Source organism: Engraulis encrasicolus, chromosome 2, assembly GCF_034702125.1.
Source record: "Engraulis encrasicolus isolate BLACKSEA-1 chromosome 2, IST_EnEncr_1.0, whole genome shotgun sequence".
NCBI classification, from domain to species: Eukaryota; Metazoa; Chordata; class Actinopteri; order Clupeiformes; family Engraulidae; genus Engraulis; species Engraulis encrasicolus.
In genome coordinates, this window is record NC_085858.1 from 33,606,187 (window position 1) to 33,631,016 (window position 24,830).

A 24,830-nucleotide genomic window follows, 5' to 3' on the forward strand; every position below is an offset into this window, starting at 1 on the left:
TACAAAACACACAAGATCACTTAAAATAATATCAGTGTAAGTGTGTGTAAGTACATGTATGTAGGTGTGTGCTTATGGACACTAGAAGCCAAAAGCCTCCAAAGAGAGATGGGTTTTAAGGTGTTGTTTAAAAATGGCCAGTGAAGGGGCATTTTGAATGTGAGAAAGAAAGAAAAGTAACAATAGAAAGGAAAGTGTGAATACAAAAAGACGACAACCGTTTGAGGGACACATTAAAATGGACTTTATTTCATAATTCTAAGAGAATTGGAATGTAAAAAGCAGTGCGACAATGATTGTGATGCACAGTGGATTCACAATAGGGGCCCAGAACTTTGAGGTGGTGCATTGTGCAGGGACACAGAGCAGGGTCCCAAAGCACATTTGGGTGTCAGAAGGTCCAAGCACAAGCGCCCGATGGGATGGGGGAGATGGGCGTCCCCAGCACAGAAGTAATCTGTGGAAAAAGAGGCAAGAAGAGAGAGAGACTTAGACCACAGTTTAATGCTTGAAATTTATCTCTGTAATTTAGTTTGTTACATTATCAACCACGAGAGTCAATGTTACTTAACTGTCATTAACCTGACTGTTTGATTACATTTTAAGTCAAAATAAACATCAGTACAGTTGTATCAATATACTATATCAATGCAGTTGTGGGATGCAATCCATCAGGCAGTGCAACACACCTTCCTACGCATAACCATTTATTAACCATGCTAGTCATCCATCATAATACTCCCACACCCGCAACAGTGCAACGGAAAACAAAAACACACAGCAGGTTGAAGGCATTCTGGGCTTTTTTAATTTCATTTCTTAGTGCATTGGTGGAGCCAATTACTAGATACAGTATAAAGTAAGGAGGATGCAATGCATCCCGCAGCGAAACCATGTACTGTATTAACTGTTCTCTTAGGGTATTTGTCCATCATAATACACCATCATCCACAATAACATAATGGGGTAACGGGGTGGGGGACACTAAACATTACACGTTGAAGGCATTCCATTTTCACTCAAGGAGGTTTAAAGGGACACTGTGCAGGAAATGGTCAAAAAGGGTACTGCAACTATGCTGCTCATTGAAAATGGGCTGTCTATTGCCAAATTTGATCTTTACATGAAAGTTTAGTAGGTAATAAACAAATATTTTCTAGTACGGTCTAAGTAGAGTCATTTTTGCAGTTAAAAATGGCTATTTTTGGAAATTCAAAATGTCGGACCATGGAGAAGATCCCCCTTTTCATGTATGAAAAGCGCAATTTTCCCAGTCATATTGAATACTTAGAATTTGATTGTGGTGGTAAGTATTCATGAAAATGGTAACATTTGTGAATGGGCAGCATGAATTCTGGAAATAAACACCTGAAAATCTCGCACAGTGTCCCTTTAAGCCACCTAAACTTTGAGAGGAATAAAATGCAAGCGCAATGGACAGCGTAGAGCAGGGGTGGGGAACCCATGTCTCCAGGGCCATTTATGGCCCATGAGGCCGTTTTATCCGGCCCCCGATATAATTTCAATGTTATGCAGCTTCACATGAAATATTTTGTAAAGGAATCTAAGAAATTACATTTTCAATACAATTGAGATATATTCAGGGGACCTAGAGAAGGTGGGGTCTGTATTAAAAGTGGCTGCCTTCAATGTAGGCCTAAAGTGCAGGGTGAAATTCTGGTGTGTGTTCATAGAACGGCCTTCAGAGGACTTTGAAGTGGGCCCTCGAATGACAAAGGTTCCCAACCCTGGCGTACCGGATATCTGTCAGCTAATTTGAACCCTAACCTTGGTTACATCCAAGGCACCCGCTCAAATTGAGTGGTAGTGTAGTGAATGAGGAGTGCCATTACGGGAGCTTACCTCTAGGGGGCGGCGTGTGCTGTAGACTAGAGCTCCGTGTGTGCCCCGCTGTCCAGGCTGCCCAGGCTCTCCGGCGACTGGCACACGGCGGGGGTGATGAACTCCATCAGGTACTCACAGCGACTCGGCTCAGATGTGGACACCACCACCGTCTCCTTGCCACACGTCATCTTTACCTGAAGGACAGAGGGAGAGAGGGGGAGAGAGAGAGAGACAGAGAGAGAGAGAGCGAGGGAGAGGGAAAGAGGGAGATAGAGAAGGAGAGAGAGAGAGAGAGCGAGAGAGAGCACACACGTTACTATAGCGGGATCTGGAAAATACAGGAACACCTTGTTTCCTTCCAGTCATTGCATTTAATGAGATTAATGCTTTTTCCCTTCTGTCTTAGTATCGTTACTAGTTAGGTAAATGGAAAATGTTGCTTGCTTGCTAGGCTCTCTATCGGTCATGGTACTGTACTAAGAATAATACTGCTCTCTTGCCTCAGCTCAGAGGAGTCATGAGGGGGACATTATTGTCATGTGACTCCCATCTGTCATTTCACTTTAACATCAACGTTGTGGCCGTAGAGTAGTGAAGACACCAAGCAAATGGCCCTGCCTGACTATATGGCATCTAAAAAGGCTCAATCTTGCATTTACTTTATGCATGTGGTTACAGTTAATTTTCCTGTCTACATTACGTTAATTGGGTACGGTACTAATGAAGCACAGTGTATGTGATCATATATAACATGTACTCGCACTGTACTTAGGGTTAAGTTACTGCACAGTCTAAGTACATATGATTACATGCTGATAGTTACACTAAAAAATAACTGTACAATTAAGTGTTACCGTAACCGTACATTTGTACAACATACAAGAGACATCATAATCTGCCAACAGTATAACTTAGGGATTGTGTTCGGATATAGGCTACAGTACACTGCCTCATGTTGCTCCACTTACCAGCTGTCTTGTGTACTCTGCTATGATCTTGCTTGCTCTGAAAATCTGTTCTGCTAATTCTGCTCTCTTTTGTATATCGGCAGCTTCACTTTGTGGCCTTTATTGCAAAGTGCCTTGGATGAACTCATCTGCTCAGTATTGCATGTCGTCAGTGATGTGTTGTATAGTGAGAGATCTTTCGACAAAGCCAAACGCTGCATAGAGTAAGAAGCAGCACATAGGTATTTGACCTTTATTTCATTTTTCAACTAGAAAAAAAGAAACACTTGACCTCCCTAGAATGGCTCAAAGGGAAGAGAGGATCAAACGACCATAAGAAAACCCACAGATCATTCATGGCCCGAGGGACTGTTTGTTATTTTATGTCAGACATGTCTGGCCACCTCACTGCTTTCTCTTCTGGTTTAAGACACGGCTTGTTCCAGAAAGTAAAAGGGCAAAATCATATCAGAAACCGCTCAGGTTCTAACAAACACTCACACTGGTGTCACCCGCATGCTTCTGATTACTCAATGTCAGGGCTCTAAATTAACTTTTTCCACCACCAGCCAATTTGGCTAGTAGACATTTTTTCTTACTAGCCAAATGGATGGTCAACTAGCCATTTTTTTATCTCACCAAAATAAACCATGCGTTAATTATGTTGCTTTTAATTATTCCATTAAACTATATCCTCAACACAGATAAACAGTATAAACATTATAGGCTACTCAACATATTTCACTGTTCAGTTTATTCTGTAATTATTTAGTAATTATTTTTATTACCTGCATTTTCATTATTTTTTATTCAATTTCCTCTGAAAACAGTGAATTGCATCACACATGCCTCTCACATACCAGACCTACGCTGGACCATATACTGTACAGACAGCCAAACACTAGCCTATTACACCATCACCCAAACCTCACATGCAGTATTAGGCCTACACCTCACACAAAAACAGCATGCCTTCAACACACATGTTGCACACATACCAGACTTTCAACATACACTAGCCAAACACACACAACCGAACACTACAAAACCTCATATCCCCCACACAGTAGGCCTATCACTTAAACTTCACACACAGTAGGCCAAATGCCATGGACAATGCACAGAAGAGAGGGGTGGGGAGGAGAAGAGGACACACACACACACACACACACACACACACACACACACACACACACACACACACACACACACACACACACACACACACACACACACACACACACACACACACACACACACACACACACACACACACACCTCAGTGCGATGTGTATGATGTCTGCATTGTGTGTTTCTTTATGCTGCTGCTGCTGCTTCACACCTTTAGGTTCCTGCAGGATTAATACTTGCTTCACTCTAATATCATGCGCTTGGAATGACAATAATTAGGCTACGCTATGTCTAAACTAGTAGACATCCAATAACATCACGGAGACCACCAGCTTTTACTTTGCTACTTTCATAGCGTCGCTAGTTTTTTGTTACCGTTTTTTTTTTTCACTTACTCGTTCATCCATGTCAAACTCGTGCATGGTCTTTCCGATGGCGTGGGCATTATTAGGAAACGACAACTCCATCGTAGGTAGTTTTGAGGACCTCGCAAATATCAGACTTCTGACAGCAGGGCTACACGGTTTTGACAGACAGCTGTCATGCTCCTCCACTCATGCCGTTTTCGCTCCACCACCACCACTCCATTTCAGCGTCACTACAGTTGCAAGTTGCATTCACCGACACATAACCTTGCTCTAACCACTGCCACATTCTTTTTCATCTCCATCCAAAACCTACAAAACCGAAGTAATCCGCGCTAGTCCGCTCATTGAAAATATTTGATCAACAGTAGTTCCAGCGCGGGCATCTAACACGCAGCCAATGAATGTGAAGCTGCGTTATTGTGATTAACGGCCAGCCAATGGGTGTGGGCTACATCATGACGGTAGGCCTAATGTTCATGGGTAATGTAGGCGCCGTTTTACGTTCATCAGACGGCAGTCAGCCACAGATATGTGCTGGCAGCTGTTTGACGTTCGGGCGCGCGCTAGAGTCTACCAGCCAATTTGGCTAGTGGATGATTTTTTCTACTAGCCGAAATGGATTTTCACCCGCATTTGGCGTGTTGGCGTGCGTTAATTTAGAGCCCTGCTCAATGTTGAAAAGACCACCACCACAACAACCACCCTATAAGCGTGGTTATTCTACCCATAAGTCATTATCATAGACACAAACATGTCCAGCATTATTAAAAGGTGTAAATATAATTATATAGAAATTGGTAGGTGTTTATTAGTGTGAATAATGACACAAGTACACAATACAACTCTCATTTCACTACAGGGAACAACAACATGTCTCTAATGAAACATGTTGGTGTTCGGAGAGAGCTGGTGTTTCAAGGGTAGGCATAATGCTATTTTACCTCAGGGTGTCTTTTTCGCTATGGCCAGTTTGGACAAGAGAGGATATTAGATGATGAGGGATGAGAGCTGTAACTCCATTTGGTGTCTAACTTGTGAGCCAGGATATCCAACTGTGATAGGCTTACTGTCAGAGATCTAACCAGTGCCAAGTCAATCTTTCTTTATGGAGATTTCAAAAATACTGAGGGGGAAAAATCTAATAAGCAATTCCAAAGTCAATCTTGTTTAAGTGCATCATTTGCAATATATCTGGAATGGCAAAGCAATCAAATGAAATGAAGTAACATAATAATACAAAAGAAAAAAAACAAACGTTGTAAAAAAATATATTGAAAAACGTCAACTACAGTTAAATCGTAGAGGGAATTAATGTAACGGTAACCATTTGGGAGTTGCTGTGATGAAAACTAAATGCCTCCTCGCCTGCAGACTAAAAAGTATTTGTAAATTGCTCCCGCATGATGCAACATCATAAACATAATCTCCTTTGAGCTGCCACAGTGGCACAGAAATATTAAATATACTGTAGCAAACACTTGCAGAGATGACCCAGCAGCCAGTCTCCCTGGCACATGGACTAAATAGTCTTAAACAGTGGACCCCTACAGATGCAGCTGAACCACACAGCCAGTCCTCACCCTTAACAACCCTGTTTTTTATATAAATATATATATATATATATATATATATATATATATATATATATGTTTTTTTTTTTTAGGGCGTTTCGCCTCCACTTTAGACAGGACAGTGGAGGAGACACAGGAAACAAGTAGGGAGAGAGAGAGAGACGGGGAAGGGTCAGCAAAAGACCTGGGCCGGAATCCAACCCAGGTCGCTGGCGCAGTAACCCAGTTAGGCCACGGCAGGGCCCTCAACGACCCTGTTAACGTGACTAGAAGTGAAAGTGCCGCATGTATGGCATTACACCAGTGGAAGAGCTGTATTAAGCACTGTCCCACTCCCCACCGTACACCTCTCTTCATCTTCCACTCTATTTGTAGAGGAGGTTCCACCCTCACTCAGAAGTGTCAAAGGGTAATTTTATGGGATTTTAAGCATGTTCACTCTCAAAAGTATTGGAACACACTACACTTCCATATGCCCAGGGCCAAGTGAAGTTGTAGTAATGGTACAGGGGCCTATACTGCAAAGCTGGTTCAGGAGTAAACCAGGTTAAGTTAAGAGGCAAGTCATCTAATAGAAGAGCCTGGAGTCCTCACCTTCTTTAGATCTTAACCTCTTAACTTAACCTGGTTTACTCCTGAAGGCCCCAGGGCCCTTGTTTCATCACACCAGTGAGAGTGTGGCTCGGGTGGCTGTGGTGCGTCGGTAGCGATGATGGCGGTGACTTACGGTGGTGGAGCGGTTGGGGCCCTGCCAGCAGCCTGTGCCGTGCTCATACTTCATCACCAGGTGCTTATTGTCCTCAGGACCCGCCCAGGTACCCCACGACCTGCCAAGCAGAGAGAGAGAGAGGGAGAGAGGGAGAGAGGGAGAGAGAAAGAAAGAAAGAAAGAAAGAAAGAAAGAAAGTAAGAAAGAAAGAAAGAAAGAAAGAAAGAAAGAAAGAAAGAAAGAAAGAAAGAAAGAAAGAAAGAAAGAAAGACAGACAAGCACACACACACATACAGACACACACACAAGCACACACACACACAGAGTGCAAGAGATATGGAGAAATAGAGAGATGGAGAAATATGGTGGAAAAAGACAAGAGTTTTAAATAGATGTGGAAAAGATGAGATTCGAGTTTGCTGCCATACATCAAATGCCCCGAAAACCTAGACTTACTTTAAATACCACATGTCACCTTTTTCTAATCTAGTATGTATAGAGGTCATCAAAAATGTATGTTTTTGACAGGAAATGTTACATTTCCTCCGTGTACGCTTTAATGTTCTTCCCTTGGATGAAGAATTTAGACATTTGTGACCCCTACAATATTTCACTGGTCCAGCTGTGTGCAGAGAGCGTGAAGTGAATGAGAAATGTCCGCAACACTGTTAATGCTCCCAGATTCTTAATGGCACATTAAAGTTGTGCCGTTAAAGGAGCACTGTGTAGGATGTGGCCAGAATGGGTACTGCCACTATGCTGCTCATTGAAACTGGGCTGCGTGTTGCCAAATGTGATCTTTTCATGAATATTTACTAGTTTAACCAAAGTACAGTAAGTTCTGCAGCTGAAAATGTCTATTTCTGGAAATTCAAAATGGCGGACCACAGAGAATATCCCCCTTTTCACAGTGCACCTTTAACCCATTGTGTCCTGGAAACACATATACGCTGCATTCAGGATTTTGAGATTTGAGCTGTTTTATGAAAAATGTGGGTAAATTAGAGCTGAATGAACACATTCTAAGGCAAACTGAGGGCCCTATCTTTTAAATGTAACTCATTTCATGTTTGTATGTGCTTCGGAGGCTGAGATATTTAGGATTTAATAGGCAGAGGACACCCTTTCCCAAAAAGGGCTTAGGACAAAATGGGTTTAAGAATCTGGGAGCATTAACAGTGTTGCGGACATTGATCAGTCACTTCAGTTATTTTGTTTTGCCCAGCATCTGTGCCACTGTGATGTGCGCGCATTCTCTGCGTTCTTGAAGAGAAAGAGTGTTTATGAAACTTTGACAACTACTACTACTACTGAGGTTGCAGACTATTGAGCTCTTACCCAAGATTGGTCTCAGATCCTCCATACTTGGGCTTCTGTGAGACTCGATTAAAGGGGCAAAGTTTGTAGATATATCTGAGGGAAAGGAAGAAAGATGGAGATAGAGACAGAGAAAAAAAGACAAAGAGAAATACTTATACACTGTACTTATTACTTAAAATCCAGTAGTTGCATTAAAATATTGCGCCCCATGGTGCGTTGGCTACTGTAAACCCCACAGCTAACAACATGGAGATTGATGTGAAAGTAACCTACTCGCTGGTGCTCAGCTCATAGCACTGATTGTAGAGGTAGGTGAACTCCCCAGATGGGCCGAAATCAAACGACAGCTCTTTCTCAATGGCCCTGCAATCACACAAACAAACACACATACACACATACCTTTGTCAACACAACCTTTGTCTTTGAACTCTTTTAACCTGATGACTTGTATGTGTTGTTTACCCTTTGATGCCTGGAGACACATATACGCTGCATTCAGGCTCTTGAGATTTCAGCAATTTTAATAAAAATGTGGGTATGTTACAGCTGAATGAACACATTCTAATGCAAGATCGGGGTCTTGGTGTTTAAATGCAACGTATTTGATGTTTTATGTGAATCAGAGGCTAAGATATTTAGGTTTTTGTAGGCTGAGGGCAACTGTCCCAACAAGGGCTTAGGCATTCAGCAGGCGTTTTTTGCAGGTGCTTCAGGTGCATCGATGGTCTAAAGCCCTGATGAAGGCCAAAGCTTGCCCGAAACATGTTGGCAACTTTTAACTGCTCAAATATGAACTAGCTAAATTAATCAAAAGCTTTTTAATGAAGACGAAGAGTGCCTTGGATTTCATCAAACATCTCTAAGGTACGTCTAACCAAAGAGCACCTTCGCACTACTAAACAGAACACCGAAGCCCTCTGACCTACACCTTTGTTTAATGCACCTTTGTCCACACACCAGCACAATTCACAAACTGCATGTTGATTGGCATGGAAAAAACTGGTCAGTGTGTTCACAAGTACTGTACATTAGGGCTGCACATATCGAAAATGTATCGAAATCGTGATCAAGAGTGGCGATATGCGTATTGCGAAAAGTTATCGCTAACAAGTAAAACATTTCTGTGCAGTCCAATCACTAGCTGAATATCAACAAATGCACAAGAAGCCTGCCACGGCCAAAGCCACGCCCCCCACACAGGCTGACAAATAGAGTTCTTCAGTAACGCGGAAGCATGTAGTAGATTGTAGTCTTTCATGTTAGCATTTAAGGACTTCCTGGTTCGTATCGGCTTCCGGCCTCCATTGGGAATGAATAGGGGCCAGTTTCAAATAAGCTCCGAGTGCAAGCACGCGCTTAGCGAACCCCCGCAAACTGTCGAGGGTGTTAAAAATAGGCTGTAGGTATGACATGGTTGATCATTTTGTGTCAAACTTCGACATAAATACGATGTTGCGTCCATATGCTAAACCCGGAAACTTTTGGCGACTACAGAAGCGGCGCCGGCATGTACGTGCGGAGGGTTGTACCCATGGCAACCAAAGGAAAGTATGTAGTTCGGAAGTTTTAATGATCAGAAAGGGGTTAGCAATATTGAATTAAAATCGTCATGATTTAACATGTGAATACACCAACATGATGATACGATCCGTTCCACTAATGAGAAAGGGATGCGGGGACACGCTAATGTTCGTTGTTGGCGTGCAACTTATATTTTTGCCAAACCTGAATCTCTATGGCGTGTTGCAATGTAAAAAAATCGCCATAGAACCGGAAGTCCAAACGCCGCATACAAGTTGACGTCAACGCTGAAGAACTCTATTAGTAACAAGAAAAACACTTGGCTATATTTCTAAATATCGTTATCGAACTATTGCATGATGGTATCGATTTGTTTTAAATATTATATTGTGCAGCCCTACAGTAAATTTTACATTACTCACCACATGGTACACCTGAACAGCACTGTACTGTGTAGAGAAGGCTACCAAACCCTGATTAAGAAACCTCATACTGTGAAATCCATCATAAGGTCATGTACTCATTTTGGTTTTCAAAAAAGAGCTGCCATTTCCTTGTTGTGAGGGAGAGGAAATCCAAGCCCAAGTCTGAGAGCAACATTTAGAGAAAGTCGTGTTGCCAGACCTGGACTGGTAAGCAGGCATACTGGGCATTTCCCAGTGGGCCGCCAGTCTTCAGGGGTGCAGATGTCGTTGGGGGTTTGTATATTTTCGTAAGAGACTAGCCGACAATAGAGGCCCGGGCCTGTTTTGTTGTTCCGGTCCAGCCTTGGGTGCAGCACTGCACTGCACTGCACTGCACTGCACTTACTTGATTTGATCGTCCACTTCCCGTAGGGCTCTCTCCGCCTCATCAAAGTCATCGCGCGTCTTCTGAGCAGCTGCACGACAGGGGAGAGAGAAGGAGCAAAGGCTAAGCTGACCTCTTAGACCAAGAGGCACACTTGCAGAATACTAATGTCCACGCACGCACGCACCAAGACACACACACATACAAACGCCTGGGAAGAGGCACCTAAGCACACCCTATTCCAGTGATAGGAAACGCCAGCTGAATGCTTAAGTGTCTGTCCAGTATTTCTCCTCTTCCACTCCTCCTCCGCCTTTAATTTTTTTTCCCTGACTAGCTGTAATATGTTCATCCTCCGATGCTGTGCTTAGGCCGGGCAGAACGGTGCTGGTGCCCATTCCTGCAGGGAAAACCAATGTATTTTTCGGTTCTCATCGTGACCCAACTGTTTCCCAAACACTCAGATTTTGCGGCATGAACACGCCAGCCGTTTCAAGATTAGGTGCGGGAATGGGCACGGGCACCGTTCTCTGTCGGCCGATGGAGCAAATGTATTTTCAGTTGCTACCAAAATAAACAGGCAGGATGGTCTAAGGGTGAGTTGAAGCCGTGGGCTCGCAGCCGTGGCCTGATGGTTATGGAGATGGGCTTTGGATCAAAGGGTTGCCGTTTCGAATCCCACCCTTCCACTCCCTACCATACTACTACATGGCTGAAGTGCCCTTGAGCACGTCACCTAACTCCATATTGCTCCAGGGACTGTGATCAATACACTGTAACATCTTCGTCTGATAAAAGCACAAGCCAAGTCCTATATAATTTAATGTAATTTAATGTAATGTAATGGCGCACCATCGATGAGGTTCTGGGTCTCGTAATCGTACGGTGGCATGGCCTCCTCGTCCTGCTCGTTCTTCTCTGGTGTGCGCACAGAGGGAGGGGGCTGCGGCAGACAACACATCACATCACATCAAGTCATAAGTTTGATATTCGCTTGGAAGTAGTAACAAAACTTCCACAAAGTTATTGAAAAAAATTATGTTCCTTTGGAAGGAAATCCTATGAATATTCCAACAGATTTTAAACAGATTTTCAGTTTAAAATTCATATTCACAAGTTAATATTCATCCTTTACGAAGCAAATCTTCTGACTATTCCAAAAGACTTTGATGTCTAAGAATATTGCTTTGAGTCTAAATTCACATTCAAAAGTTGGAGAGGAACCCCTCTGAATATTCCCAAAGTGTTAAACCGCTGAAAAAAAACGTAGAGATTAAAACTGGAGAGATAGCGGAAAAAATATCTTTCCTAGATATGCATGCTTCCACTTGCCCTTGATACCAATTTCTAAACTGGTGTTTAGAGTGCATACTAGTAGACAGTGACAGTCATGCACTTGAACGGAAGAGGCAGAAGCAGAGGCAGAGGACCCGAGCAAAGAGCCTCACAGTGCATGGTGCCTCAGTCATGTGGTTGCTACTGCAAGATCGGATGATTCCGCACCTTGTCATCGTCATCCTCATTGTAGTCTTCCTCGTCCTCATCATCGTCATCGTTGTCATCGTCATCGGGCTCCTCCTCGGGGTACTCGCCATCGTGGGCGGGGACAGGGGGCCGGCTCTCCTCCGCTGGGGGCTGGGTGGGGGCCGCGCCCGAGTCAGCCTGGGCCTGACACACACACACACACACACACACGCACACGCACACGCACACGCACACACACGGCAAGGCAAGGCAAGGCAAGGCAAGGCAAGTTTATTTGTATACCGCATTTCATACACAGGTGCAACTCAATGTGCTTCACAAACAATAAATGCATCAAGAAAGGAAACAAGAAAGAAATTAGAGTCAAAGAAAATTAAATCATTAAGATAAAACATGGTAAAATAAAAACATATAGTTTAAGCTAGGGGACAGCATCTGAGAACAGCACACGCACGCGCGCACGCCTCTTGCACAGGCACAGGCACAGGCACAGGCACGCGCATGCGCACACGCACACACGCACACACAAAGGGGAGAGAAGAACAGCAGAGCTCAGCAGAGTGTCAGACAGATAAACGGAGAGTGAACCAAACCCACTCACTTGGCTTTACTGTACATACTGTAGTGTACACACTACACACCCATTCATCACGCCCAACAGCATTGGGAAGAGGGATGGGAAGTACTTGACTACGCTGTTACCCAACACAGCAGTTTTAGCAAAACTATCCCAACTTTTGCAGCATTGATGTATTATTTCATTAGACGCGTGTAAAAATGCATTACATATCCATACACCCTTCTATATCCATTTCCCATATACCAACATGAATCAGCAATACTGTATACCATTTAGTTTATCTGCCTGCGCAACGGAAATCTCTTTTCCGATTGGCTGATGGGGTGGCCATTAATCCCCGAGAACGTGCATAGAACCTTCGCTTGGAATGCCGACGGTATCTAAGGAAATCATGCACATCGTCTACGGAAAATTAAATAATCACAACATCGGCATACCAAACGAAGATTCTAGACGCGACGCCCGCATAGCGACGCATCTATCTAGCTCACAAGATTCTGGTGCAGTTGACATGGTTCTTACAACTTTACAGACAGTAAGAGAGTGAAAAAAGGATAACGGCCGATGAGGTGCCCGGTTATACAAGGTAAATGGCTTGACGGAGTAAACTCCGTCTCCGTACTCGTATAACCGGTCACCTTGTCGGCTGTTATCCCTTACATATACGTATGAGAGACTCACCTCTGATACATATTTCGCCTTTATGTTGCCCCATGCTACAGACTCAAAGGAAGAGGTGTCCACTTTGTCCACTCCTCCTAGTAAACCCTAAAGACACACGGAAAAAATACCCACATCATGACCATGAACTCACCTGAACACAGACCAAGTGAACTGAACAACTGACAATTGGGAGTCCCGTAATTAACTGTTCCTGATTACAAATGCCAATGAGATATACTGGTGCCAGAGAAAAAAGAAAGGAGGGAACTTTTTTTTTTTTTAAATAGTTTGAGAAGAGAGGACTTCAGTGAAGATGCAAGAAATAAAGTAAGAGGGAGCGGGAGGGAGTCAGACAGACAAATAGAGAGAGAGAGAGAGAGAGAGAGAGAGAGAGAGAGCGAGAGAGAGCAAGAGAGAGCAAGAGAGAGCAAGAGAGAGAGAGAGCGAGAATAAAGACAGATTAAGCGTGTACCTGTGCTTCAGCCTCGGTGAATGCCTCGTCAGAGTCTGGGTTGAGCTCAGGATGAGACTGCAGCTCTGCTACAGACACACTACAACAAAGACAAAGATTAATCACTGCCAAACAGGCACAAAACAATCTGTTACACGCACGCAACCTTTTTCCTTAGAATCACACACACACCACTCACTTTTCCTTACGAACACAAACAGAGACACACACACTCCGTTTTCCCTTATAATCTCTCTCACACACTCCTTTCCTTTCCTTTCACACACACACACCTTTCCTTTCCTTTCCTTTCACACACACACACACACACGCACGGGCGCACGCACGCACTTTAACTTACTAGCCATCTGCATCATCATCCAGTTCCAAAAATGCCTCTGCCATCTTGGCTTTGTCCTTCTCAGCACTGAGAATTGCCTTTTGCTCTGTAATGAAGACATTGCATCTTAAATAAGAAAATAGGCCGCTCGTATTATTGGTTATGTTATAACAGCGTAACAGTTATGTATAACTTCACCCTCTCTCCACAAATTAAAAGTAAAAATACATGTTTCCCCTCACCGCTAGATGTGATAGAAATAGAAAAAAGTTATAGAAATGTCAATTCTATTAACAAATGTCATTATGCAGTGCCAATCAAAAAGAAATAGCTCTTAGATCCTTTTGCCATCTTAAAACGGTATATAAAAATCAACAATTAAAAGTGATCAAATGGGGCATTTGAAAGACACACGAGGGTCAAAACATAAAACGTGCATAACGTGCAACATAAAAATGTCCTTTAGTGCAACGGATACTTTCGCTTACTGTAACTGCAAAAAGCATCTTTTTTTTGGCTTGGCTTTCATGCATTCACTTGAATTTTTTTTTTAAGTATCTGTTGGCAGTGGCACTGAAGGACAATTTCATGTTGCACGTCTGACACAGGAAAAATTCACTGGACCTGCATTTACCTTCCCAGGCCTTGTGGTGGCGCTCTTTAGCTTCTTTCTCAGGCTGCTCTGCCACTTCCTTCACCGTCCTCAACGACTCCACTTTCTCCTCCATGCTCTTCCGGTTGGTTTGCAGCTCTGTGATCTTTCCCTATACATGCGTGGGAGCGAGCGAGAACGAGAGAAGCAGAGGACAGGAGACACATTAGTGTCTGATCAGCTGAGTAGCAGCCAGAGGATCAAACACTGACTTCATATTTATTTCATGCTGGAGAATCTAAACTACAGGCAGGGGGTGTTGGTTATCAGGGCTGCTCTCATTGGCTGCTTGACTTCAGACAATAATTTCATCAGCTAGGATGAGAGGTGTGATGTGCCAGGTCATTGGCATTGTGGAAAGGGTTTAAACACATTTTATTTTAATTTTATTTAGTTGGGTGTTTGTCAGGGACAATGCAGTGTTCATTATTACAATCATATTGGCATGGCCATGCCATTACAGGTTTCTGGGCTACCTCTCGTAAAAACGTGTGACAAAACGTTATGACCTTGCTGATCCCATTGTACAGTATGTCTCATAAGTGAGTACACTACACCCCTCACATTTTTGCAGATTTGTAAGTATATCTTTTCATAAGACAACATTAAAGAAATTACACCTAAACACAATGATTAGTGACCTGTTAACAACATAACGGCTTAAATTTGTTGTTCATTCACAAAAAAATCAAAATACAGCCATTAATGCTTGAACATGTACCCACAAAAGTGAGTACACCCCAGATTAAAATCCGGTAGTGAGGGGGCCGTGTTGGCCCGAATCGTCTCAAAATTAAAAGGGATTAAGGGAGGTCATCAGCGTGCGTTTCAACCTTTCTTTACATTGAACTTTCACATTTTGGGTCTGCACGTGGCTTAAATAGATTGATGGGAGATTTGAATAAAATCCTATGGAGAGCATCATGATTTGCTTCAGTAGTCACAGTGCATGTTGACATGCATGTTTCTTTTAGGTGTAATTCTGATTTCCAATGTTGACGGCATCCATTCATCCCCAAACCATGTCAGTACCACACTACCATGCTTGGCGATAGAGACGATAAACTGTTTTGTAACTCACTTGTTTACCACCCCACATGCTTGACACCATCTAAAGCAAATTTGAGACATACTGTACCTTAGTACATGCATCAAATCATCAGCATCACATAGATTATAATTAGGGCTGTAACGATATTGTATCGAACCGAGAAATCGTGATACACAGAGTCACGATACTGTATCGTGATACAAGGAGGCAGTATCGTGATACGCCCTTTCAAAGTTTTATTACCCATTAGTCCAGAAAACAACCTTATGGATTTGATGTGATAGTGTTTCCAAACTTCTATGGAGATACGTTTCAGAAATCGTGGGGTGTATCGAATCGTAGGTCAAAAATCGCTACACGAACCGAATCGTGAGTTGAGTGCCCTAATTATAATGAAGATGATATCTGCTTAGAATAACCACATCAGGGCTTGGCATTGGCACCTGCCAAACGGCCAAAATGCTGGTAAAACCTGTCTGTGGCTAGTAATGATTTCAGTGTCACTCACTAGCCTATTTCGTAGGTAGCATATTCCTTGGTATGACATATTAAGAGTACCCTATATTCTGTAGTTTACCCTTTGTGTATCAATTGTTTGAATTTACCGTAACTAGAAATGTAGAAAGCTATACACCCATCTTCTTGCTTTAGCGGCTCATTTTTTGAGGTTAGATGTACAGGATCATCATAAGGGGGGGATCAAATGTGTGGCTAGTAGAATAGCTAGTAACTGGCTGGTAACTCTGGAAAACCACTAACCACAATGGATGGTGAGTAAAAAAGTTAATGTCAAGCACTGAACCACACCCTACCCCTGCTGACATCTTCTACAAGTACATTGTCACAACTGAAAAGCAGTCTTTGTACTGTAATTGAAGTACAAGATGCATCAAGTCGTCTTATTGCATAATATCTTTCGCATTGTACTGCTACAAAATCTCTCAGCAGGTCCTCAATGAAGTGCATAGTATTTGTAGTAGTCCGTAATAGACCATTATGTTTTTTGGTGCAGGAATGATTCTCTGCTGCTTTGGATAACATTGCCAAATAGGTGTAAGGTAATGTAATGTGATCTGTTCGTCCTCCTGCTGCTTGTAATATAATGTCATACGATGCAATATATAATGTCATGTCATGTAAGGCCATGTAATGTAATATTATGTAATGTAATGAGGTCGCCTGTGTCCTCCTGCTGCCTAATTATCTGCAGATAAGTGTAGTGTAATGTAATAAACTGTGACATAGTGTAAAGTAAGGACGTGTTTCTCCTCCTGCTGCTTGTAATGTAACGTGCTGTACTGTAAATTACCTGTTTGTCGTCCTGCTGCCTCTTTACTACAGCTGAGTGTAGTGTAGTGTAACGTAATTTACTGTAAATTACCTGTTTGTCCTCCTGCTGCCTCTTTACTACAGCTGAGTGTAATGAAGTGTAATGTAATGTAATATTTAATGTAGTGTCCTATAAATAACTTGCTTCTCCTCTGTTGACTCTAGGCTACAGCTGAGTGTAGTGCAGTGCAGTGTTAATTTTGTCAGCTTTTTTTTATTTAGTCGTAGTCTTAGTCACAATGACGAAAATCAATTTTAGTCTTAGTCATATTTTAGTCATTGCCTTCCCAATTTAGTCTTAGTCTTAGTCTAAATGACGAAAATCAATTTTAGTCTTAGTCATTTTTTAGTCATTTTAGTCATTTTTGTCAACGCTGTATATAATAGAACTTCTCCACACACTGCTTCTCTTTTTAACATATATCATTGACTGTACAGAATAAACCTTCTCCGCACACTGCTTCTCTTTTTAACATATATCACACTGTGCAGAATGAAACGTCTTCACACACTGGTTCTCTTTTTCTCTATTTTATTTGACACCAGTATTAATTTAGTCAGCTTTTTAAAATTTAGTCTTAGTCTTAGTCACAATGACGAAAATCAATTTTAGTCTTAGTCATATTTTAGTCATTGCCTTCCCAATTTCGTCTTAGTCTTAGTCTAAATGACGAAAATCAAAAAAGGGCTTTGACGAAATATTTTAGTCATAGTCATGGTTGACGAAATTAACACTGGTGCAGTGTAATATTTAATGTATAATTTACTGTAAATTACCTGTTTGTCCTCCTGCTGCCTCTTTACTACAGCTGAGTGTAGCGTAGTGTAACGTAATATTTCATGTAATGTACTGTAAATTACCTGTTTGTCCTCCTGCTGCCTCTTGGCCTCCTGGATCAGCTGCTGCTTGAGGCGGAATCCCTCCTGAGCGATCTCAGCCTGCTTCTGGAGGAGCTCCCTCTCCTGACGCCCCAGCTCCCTACACACAGACGCACGCAGACAGACACACAGACAGACAGACAGACAGACAGACAGACAGACAGACAGACACGGTTGAGTGCGCACGCACACACACACACACACACACACACACACACACACACACACACACACACACACACACACACACACACACACATAAACACGTCAGATTTCCCATGGTAGCATGTGCTATTCAGTGTTCAAAACCAAGATCAAAGAAGACCAAGTTTGATATCTGGTTATAGATCACCAGGTGTTCAGTTTTCAGTGTTTATCCATCTACTTATTTTAACAAAAGAGGTACAGGTACAACTTAAAAAGGTATAACATTCAGTAGGACAGAACAACGCAAAAAAAACCCAGCAGTTCATGCAAGAATGACCTTTGCACATATTCCTCTTCAACTCTTGCCACACGCACACAGACAAGAATGGCCTCAGAAAGACACTAGTTAAAATTAAACCTGACCATGTTCATTTGGGATGAAGTGCTGTAAGACCTTCACCTGAGACATCACAGCCCATGCCAAACATGAATCCAGGGTAACACTGTGCATCTTTAGACTTGAGCGATACATGCTATGCATATTCCCCACTGGGGTTGAGCCATTTCCTAAGTCTAAAACCAACTCCATTTCTTGTCAGAAGAAAGCGTAGAGTTTTCAATAAAGTTTTCCCCGTTTTTAGAAATTACAGTCTCTGTGTGTACAGTATAGCTTCGACTCCCTCTGATGAATAGAAAGGTCAACAGTCATGAATTGAATAGTTCACCTGCAGGTGTTTTGGCATGCGGCACCGCTGTTGTACTCATCAGTTGTGTCACAGCAATCTGTGGAAAGAGTGCAGTTTGAATCAGACCTTTATGTCACGTGAATCCATGAAGGTAAACACACAATAACATCAAATTACTACACAATTCAACTATACATTATTCACAAGACTGAGTGTGGGACTTTTGAGATATCTCCTTACCGCAGACGCCATCGTTAATGCGAGAGGACGGAATGAAGCTGGGCTTGAATCCAGCATTGGTGCAATGGAACATTCCATTGGGACAAGCGGCCGTGCCTATGAAATTAAAAACACAGAAAGAATTGACATTTTGAAGGTTTGTGCAAATGTTTGTGAATCCATTGTGTCCCGTCTCCCTTCACTATTTCTCCTCTATGTTTTTGCCCTGGCCTGGACACATTCTTTACACTACACTACATTGTGTAATTTGACAGAGACCGCTGTAAGGCTGTGCCTTACGCCGGACAAGGAACTTAAAAGACGGATGGTCCGTCCCAAAGACGGACGTCTGGCCACCCTAACCGAAACTCAGAGGCTGAGAATGAGATTACTTTCCATAACCTTGTGTGCCTTGAGGAAAGACTTGTGATTAAGATGTAGTGTTGTGCTGGTAAACGAAAGGTGGAAGGCACTGACTGTGGTGAGTGACTGGACCACACACCTGGTTCATCAGATCCATCCTTGCAGTCGCAATAGTCGTCATTTACACGGTCGAAAGGAATGGTGCGAGAGCCATCCAGACAGGTGAATGGCTTGTTCTCCTCATAGAACTGCCTCTCTAGAATGGGCGATTCGAAGACATACAGACACACATTCTGTTAGGCAGCAAGACACATGTATGCATGGGTTTTTCTATTGAGGTGTGACAACTATATTTTAATGGGACAACTACAAAAACACGTACTTGTCAGTGGAACTCCACGAGGCCTTGTTACTTCCACAGCACATCCTGTACCAACACAAATGCTCAAGGCAAACAGTAGACATGCACGAGACATGATGCTGACGGACGGTGAGGCGAGACGCTATCAGTTTCTTCTCGCCTTGAACAAAACAAAATGAAAACACAAGAAGCGAACAAATCGGTGTCAGTGAATGCAATCATGGGTGAGGGTGACATTTACAGGTGTAAAGTTACAGCTAGCACATAATTGTGTATCTGTTTTCTGCTTGAAGTGCACGCATTGCAATGAAATTAAGTGACCAACAGGAAAATTTGAATGACTGAGTGCGTTTACATGCAGTTCAGTATCCCGAATATGAGGCTTATCCCGGTTATGATCATATTCGGGATAAGGTGTTTATATGCGCACAGAACGTTATATCCCAGTCTACATTCTTGGCCGTTATAGAATTCTCTTCAAATGCGTGTAGCCTGGATACCAGCAACAGCGTTCCATGGGAAGCCCCTGTATTCGGGATAAGGTGTATACATGCGTCAGTATCCCGGCTTCTTTCGGAAAACTCCACCTAGCATATCCCGATTTCTCAGTATCCCGAATAAGGGCTTATTCGGGATACTGAAGTGTTTATATGCGCAAACGCAAATTCGGGATACTTAATATCCCGATCATATTCGGGATACTGAACTGCATGTATACGCACTCACTGAGGATTACAAATTTAGCCTGCTTAACTGGCAGAAGCTAGGCGCAAACATGCATTCATCAGGAAGCAGGATAGACAGTGACAAGCTAAATGCTAACCTGAGCCAACTCTTTTGTTGAGCTGAATAAGTAAAGTTCTAGGTACGCTCGCTTCTTTCAAAACATTTCCCTTCACCTTTTCAAAAATGCGTTTGAATAGATTGTGGTACAGACAACAAACGTTTGCATCTAACCAGATTGGCATACATTTTTCCCTTAAAATAAATGAGCTAATCATTCATTACCTATTTCCGTAGCCGTTGCAGAGGAGGCGTTGACTGTTTTCTCCACGTCTTGTGCTGTTCTCATCTGATTGGTTTGCGTCATCTCAGTTTTTGACAAGGCTTTGCTTTGTGGGAAATGTAGGAATTGTGGGCATCATCATTTGCACAAAAGCACAATCCAGAAAATGCCTTTTGGGATAACAATGACCTTTTTTTGTTTATTACCTCTCTCGTCATGACACAGTGACTTTTAGGCCTGTTGCAATAGAGTTGCATTATGCCTAGCCTAGAAGCTGTGCAATTTGCCACACACCATGAATGAATTTCAGAGTGCATTGGAGGTAACTGGGCCCCACAGCTCTACTGTGATGCAACATTGAATTTTGTGTTCCAGCCAGTCTTGCAAATCTCCTTTCTTCTTGAGCAGTAGAAAATTGATATGTAATGAGAAGCACTCAGAGAGCGTAGACCTCCGCCAAGGAAGCCGCTTGATAGAACATTTGACTATGTTACACCCATTGACAGTAGATATGGTTACACCCTATTTTTTTCATTTTATTTTAAGTCTTTCTGCCTTCTTTTTGTGGAGTTAGAAACTGTAATGTTTTGCCCAGTCCCGCAATTCAATTTGTGGTCACTAGGGGCGGTGGTCACTAGATTTGTAGGCCAGCAATGGTGAAGAATCTTTAAATAGGTCCTGGTTCCGGTTTCAGATCCGGATCACCACTAGAATTTAATCACTTTTTCCTTCTGTCATTAACAACTCCACAGAGTGTCATTCAAATCTGTGCTGACAGACAGACAGACAGACAGACAAAACAAATGCGACCGAAAACATAACCTCATTGGCGGAGGTAATGAAATAATTCACACTATACTTATGGTATGGGAATCAGTGTTTTGCCCATGACAGGCTATTTGTAGACTAAGAGAACTTACATTACATTACATTACATTACATTACACTTAGCTGATGCTTTTATCCAAAGCGACTTGATAGTACAGGGGACCTATGGTTACAGTCCCTGGAGCAGTGTGGGGATAGTGTCTTGCTCAAGGGCACCAGTCATGGATGGAGGAAGGGATTGGGAAGGGTGGGGATTGAACCTGTAACCCTGTGATCTACAGATCTACAGTCCACTTCCCTAACCATAGTGGACCATTGGGCAGTCATGGGTTAGCGGTTGGGTTGGACTGAGCATCCCGTCGCACCGCTACCTTTCAGGCGCCATTGGGGCTGCCCCCTTGCACGGGTGTGGCATAAATGCATTTTCGTTGTGTGCAGTGTGCATTTGTGTGCTGTGGCGTGCTGTGTCACAATGACAATGGGAGTTGGCGCTTCCCAGTTGGGCTTTCACTTTCGCTTTCTAACACCACGGCTGCCTTGGATTTGCAGTCCATCGCCTTAACCTCTCGGCCACCTCGTCCCCACTTTCCTTCTAGGAGTCGGAGACAAAGCTCTTCATAGCTTGGTGCAATAATTCTTCACTCTGCAATCATTTTGTGTCATTATCATCAGCCCATTGACAACAGACTCAGAGATCACCATCAATGTCATATACACTGAAGTGCTGTGGTGCAGCTCACTTATTCATCTGTCCATGATGGGGAGGGACCCAGATTCGAATCTGTATAAAATGTATCAATAAAAATTGAAACACTATTTGTGCAAATAATACAGGTTTAGGCCTATATTCCAATGAGACTATTGATTGCGGCATATGTGTCAGAGTCTAGTCTGGAATGAAGATTAGGCCATAGTCCTACTGTGGGCCAGGTTGGGCCCAAACCAAAATTACAGCTATACTAAATGAGACAAATACAACAAGCCTTATAGATGAGAATTACGTAAGGGTCCCTGGTGTTTAGAAATGCTTCATGTAGAAGTTGAAAAGAATCTGTTTAATCTGTGCTCAATAAAATGTGATTGAAAATAGTGAATTTTGTCCACCTCAAAATAATATACGTGCACAAAGGTTTTATCCAAAAATCCTCCTTTATTTAGATTTGACACACTTTACAGTACTGAACAGTGAAATAAAAGAAAAATATACTGGTATATATATACTTCTTATATATATAGCTGTTTGCTTATTAAATGCATTTTATTCACAAAGTGACACCTCAGTTCTCAAAGGAAAACCTCTCATAAAAATAATATAATATAAAATAACTTGAACACATTTACACATTACAGCAATATCATTTACAAATATTACAATCATTTCATGGTGTTTTCCATTTTTATTATTTTCATAATGTGTGAACAAATAACACATCGGTTTAAGCCCAGAGAATTGCTCTAATAAGGAGTCTAGTGTAAAGAAAGATTTACGTAAATCATCCAAAAATAGGACAAATGTCATCAGAAGCTATATAATCCCTTATTGTCACATCATACATACTGTAGCCTAACAATGAAGCACAGTTTCGCAAGAGACAACACAATCATTCATTTCCTCTTCTTCTCTGCCATGGCATTCACATTTATTAAAGTAGTCACTGATTCTTCAAGGTACAGTGTTCAGGCTTTAACCAGGCCATATGGAATTCCCCTTCCTGTGCAATAGAGATGCTTACACACGCACGCACGCACGCACGCACACACACAGCCTTGCAAGTGCAGACGCATACAAATGGACACACGCGCAAACTTACTATAGCAACCCCTCCACAAGACCAACCATACACAACCAACCAAAATAAAATAATAATAATAATAATAATAATATAATAATAATAAATAAAGTGTGCATACTGAAAATTCTGAGAAAGAAACAAGGATTTGACCATCTCAATTTATACGATTCAAATATTCCATTGTACAATACATAAATAAAGATAGAAAGAGTTTTAGTTGAGGCAATAAGGGAGCAAGAACAGAATGTGAGAGAGAGAGAGAGAGAGAGAGAGAGAGAGAGAGAGAGAGAGAGAGAGAGAGAGAAGAGCAAAGTTGTGGAGGATGATTTTTTTCATTTCAAACTACGTACATTTCGGTACAACTAAAATGAGACTGATTGGCTCCTTTGTATTTGAAATTTACAATCCAACATTACAATATATACAAAACAAGCAGTGGTAATGCTAATATTTATATTATACTGTATGTTGTTATAATTAATTATTCGATTTCAAAACCATCAACCAGAATCATACAAAAATAAAAACTGTACACAAACTGTTCAAAGAAAACACTTGTGGTATTTAGTGTGTTTCATATTCAAAAAAGAATGGCAGCAAGTTAATTAAGTTGAATAATTTCTCATTAAGAAACGATTGCTACAGTATCGTGTTAAAATGGCAAATAGCATATTCCTTTGCTTTTTAAGAGCACACGACAAGAACAAAAAAAAGCCACACAACGAACAACGAAAACATCTCTAAAGAATGACACACAGGTGCATATGACAATGTCCTTATTGACACAAGCATCTCTGAGGTTTAAATAACTGCATCTTTGCACGTGTGATACCCTGGCCTATCACATCCAGCCCAGCAACTCTGACCCGCTCCAGGCTATATAGCAGTGCCTCCTCATGTCTTTGACTAAATTAGTCAAGACAGCTCGCCACTCAAAACCCATATACTGCTATATTCTCTTTATCACGTGAAACGCCCCTGACATGCTCTCGTCTCGCTCTCTCTCTCTCCCTCTCTCTCTGCTTCTGCAATGGACTTAAAGATTCAATGTCCTTAAACATCGTCCCATTCTCTCCTCAACTCAGCTCCTCAAGACCCTGTTGTATGTCAGTCAACCAATGGCCTCCTGACAGTTCCTCATTCAAATGCAACATTTCTATTACCTCATTCCAAGTAATATAACTTGCTGTCTAGGATTGCTCTCTAGAAGACACATATATGTGCCAAAATGTCCAATCACATGACGTACAGACAAGCCCCTCCATCAGCCCATGTATTAGCTCTCCACACCTACAGTAAGTGCTCACAGTCTCACAGTTTCATCAATGGCTATGCACATACGTACAAGATAGAACGAATAGACTATTACCCTGGGTCTTAAAACGTCCATGACACATCAACTGTTTTTTTTTCCATTGTCAGTCCACAAATTTAAGATTTTATTTATTTTCTATAGGCAACACTGTTCAACTCAACACAGGTCATCTCTGCAGATGTACCAAGTCCTCAGCTACTAAAGTCATATACCAGAGAGATCAGATCAGACTGTCTAAACCACATGTGCGAACACTTCCATATGCTAATGAAAGTACAATGTAAACACACTTACACAGACGGTGAGGCATACAGACGTGATCTACAGTAAGTATACTCCGATACTGAGTGTACCTTAGAAACCTAGGTAAGACTTTACTTGACGCCGGTGTCATAAGCATGTCATTACAGTGTCATAATAGTGTTATGCACGTGTCATAAACATTATGTCCATGTCATAAACATTTTATGACTGTTGGCCTT

General features: G+C 42.1%; 1 protein-coding gene across 2 annotated transcripts; it reads right to left on the bottom strand.

Annotated features, from left to right (window-relative positions):
• Positions 1–220: 220 nt before the first annotated feature.
• prkcsh (PRKCSH beta subunit of glucosidase II) lies at positions 221–20,492 on the bottom strand. 2 transcript variants are annotated; one of them, XM_063187155.1, is made up of 18 exons: positions 20,415–20,492; positions 19,428–19,566; positions 19,185–19,301; positions 18,704–18,799; positions 18,503–18,560; positions 17,613–17,730; positions 14,354–14,483; positions 13,741–13,825; positions 13,401–13,479; positions 12,947–13,033; positions 11,704–11,868; positions 11,053–11,143; positions 10,222–10,291; positions 8,164–8,253; positions 7,909–7,983; positions 6,590–6,689; positions 1,864–2,039; positions 221–457 (listed from the first exon to the last, which is right to left on the bottom strand). In XM_063187155.1, exons 2-17 carry the CDS (start codon positions 19,519–19,521, stop codon positions 1,890–1,892), a joined length of 1,605 nt encoding a protein of 534 aa, XP_063043225.1. In that variant the 5' UTR covers positions 19,522–19,566; positions 20,415–20,492; the 3' UTR covers positions 221–457; positions 1,864–1,889. The 2 variants fall into 2 exon arrangements, with proteins under 2 accessions (XP_063043225.1, XP_063043215.1); XM_063187145.1 differs by lacking the exon at positions 20,415–20,492 and adding an exon at positions 20,230–20,248.
• Positions 20,493–24,830: the final 4,338 nt, after the last annotated feature.

Excerpts from the sequence above, each read along its gene's own strand:
- prkcsh (XM_063187155.1), bottom strand. The coding sequence starts at position 19,521 with ATGTCTCGTGCATGTCTACTGTTTGCCTTGAGCATTTGTGTTGGTACA. Across the intron at positions 18,800-19,184 it reads GGATGGATCTGATGAACCAG|GCACGGCCGCTTGTCCCAAT; the intron begins GTGTGTGGTCCA and ends TTAATTTCATAG. Across the intron at positions 17,731-18,502 it reads GCATGCCAAAACACCTGCAG|GGAGCTGGGGCGTCAGGAGA; the intron begins GTGAACTATTCA and ends GTCTGTGTGTAG.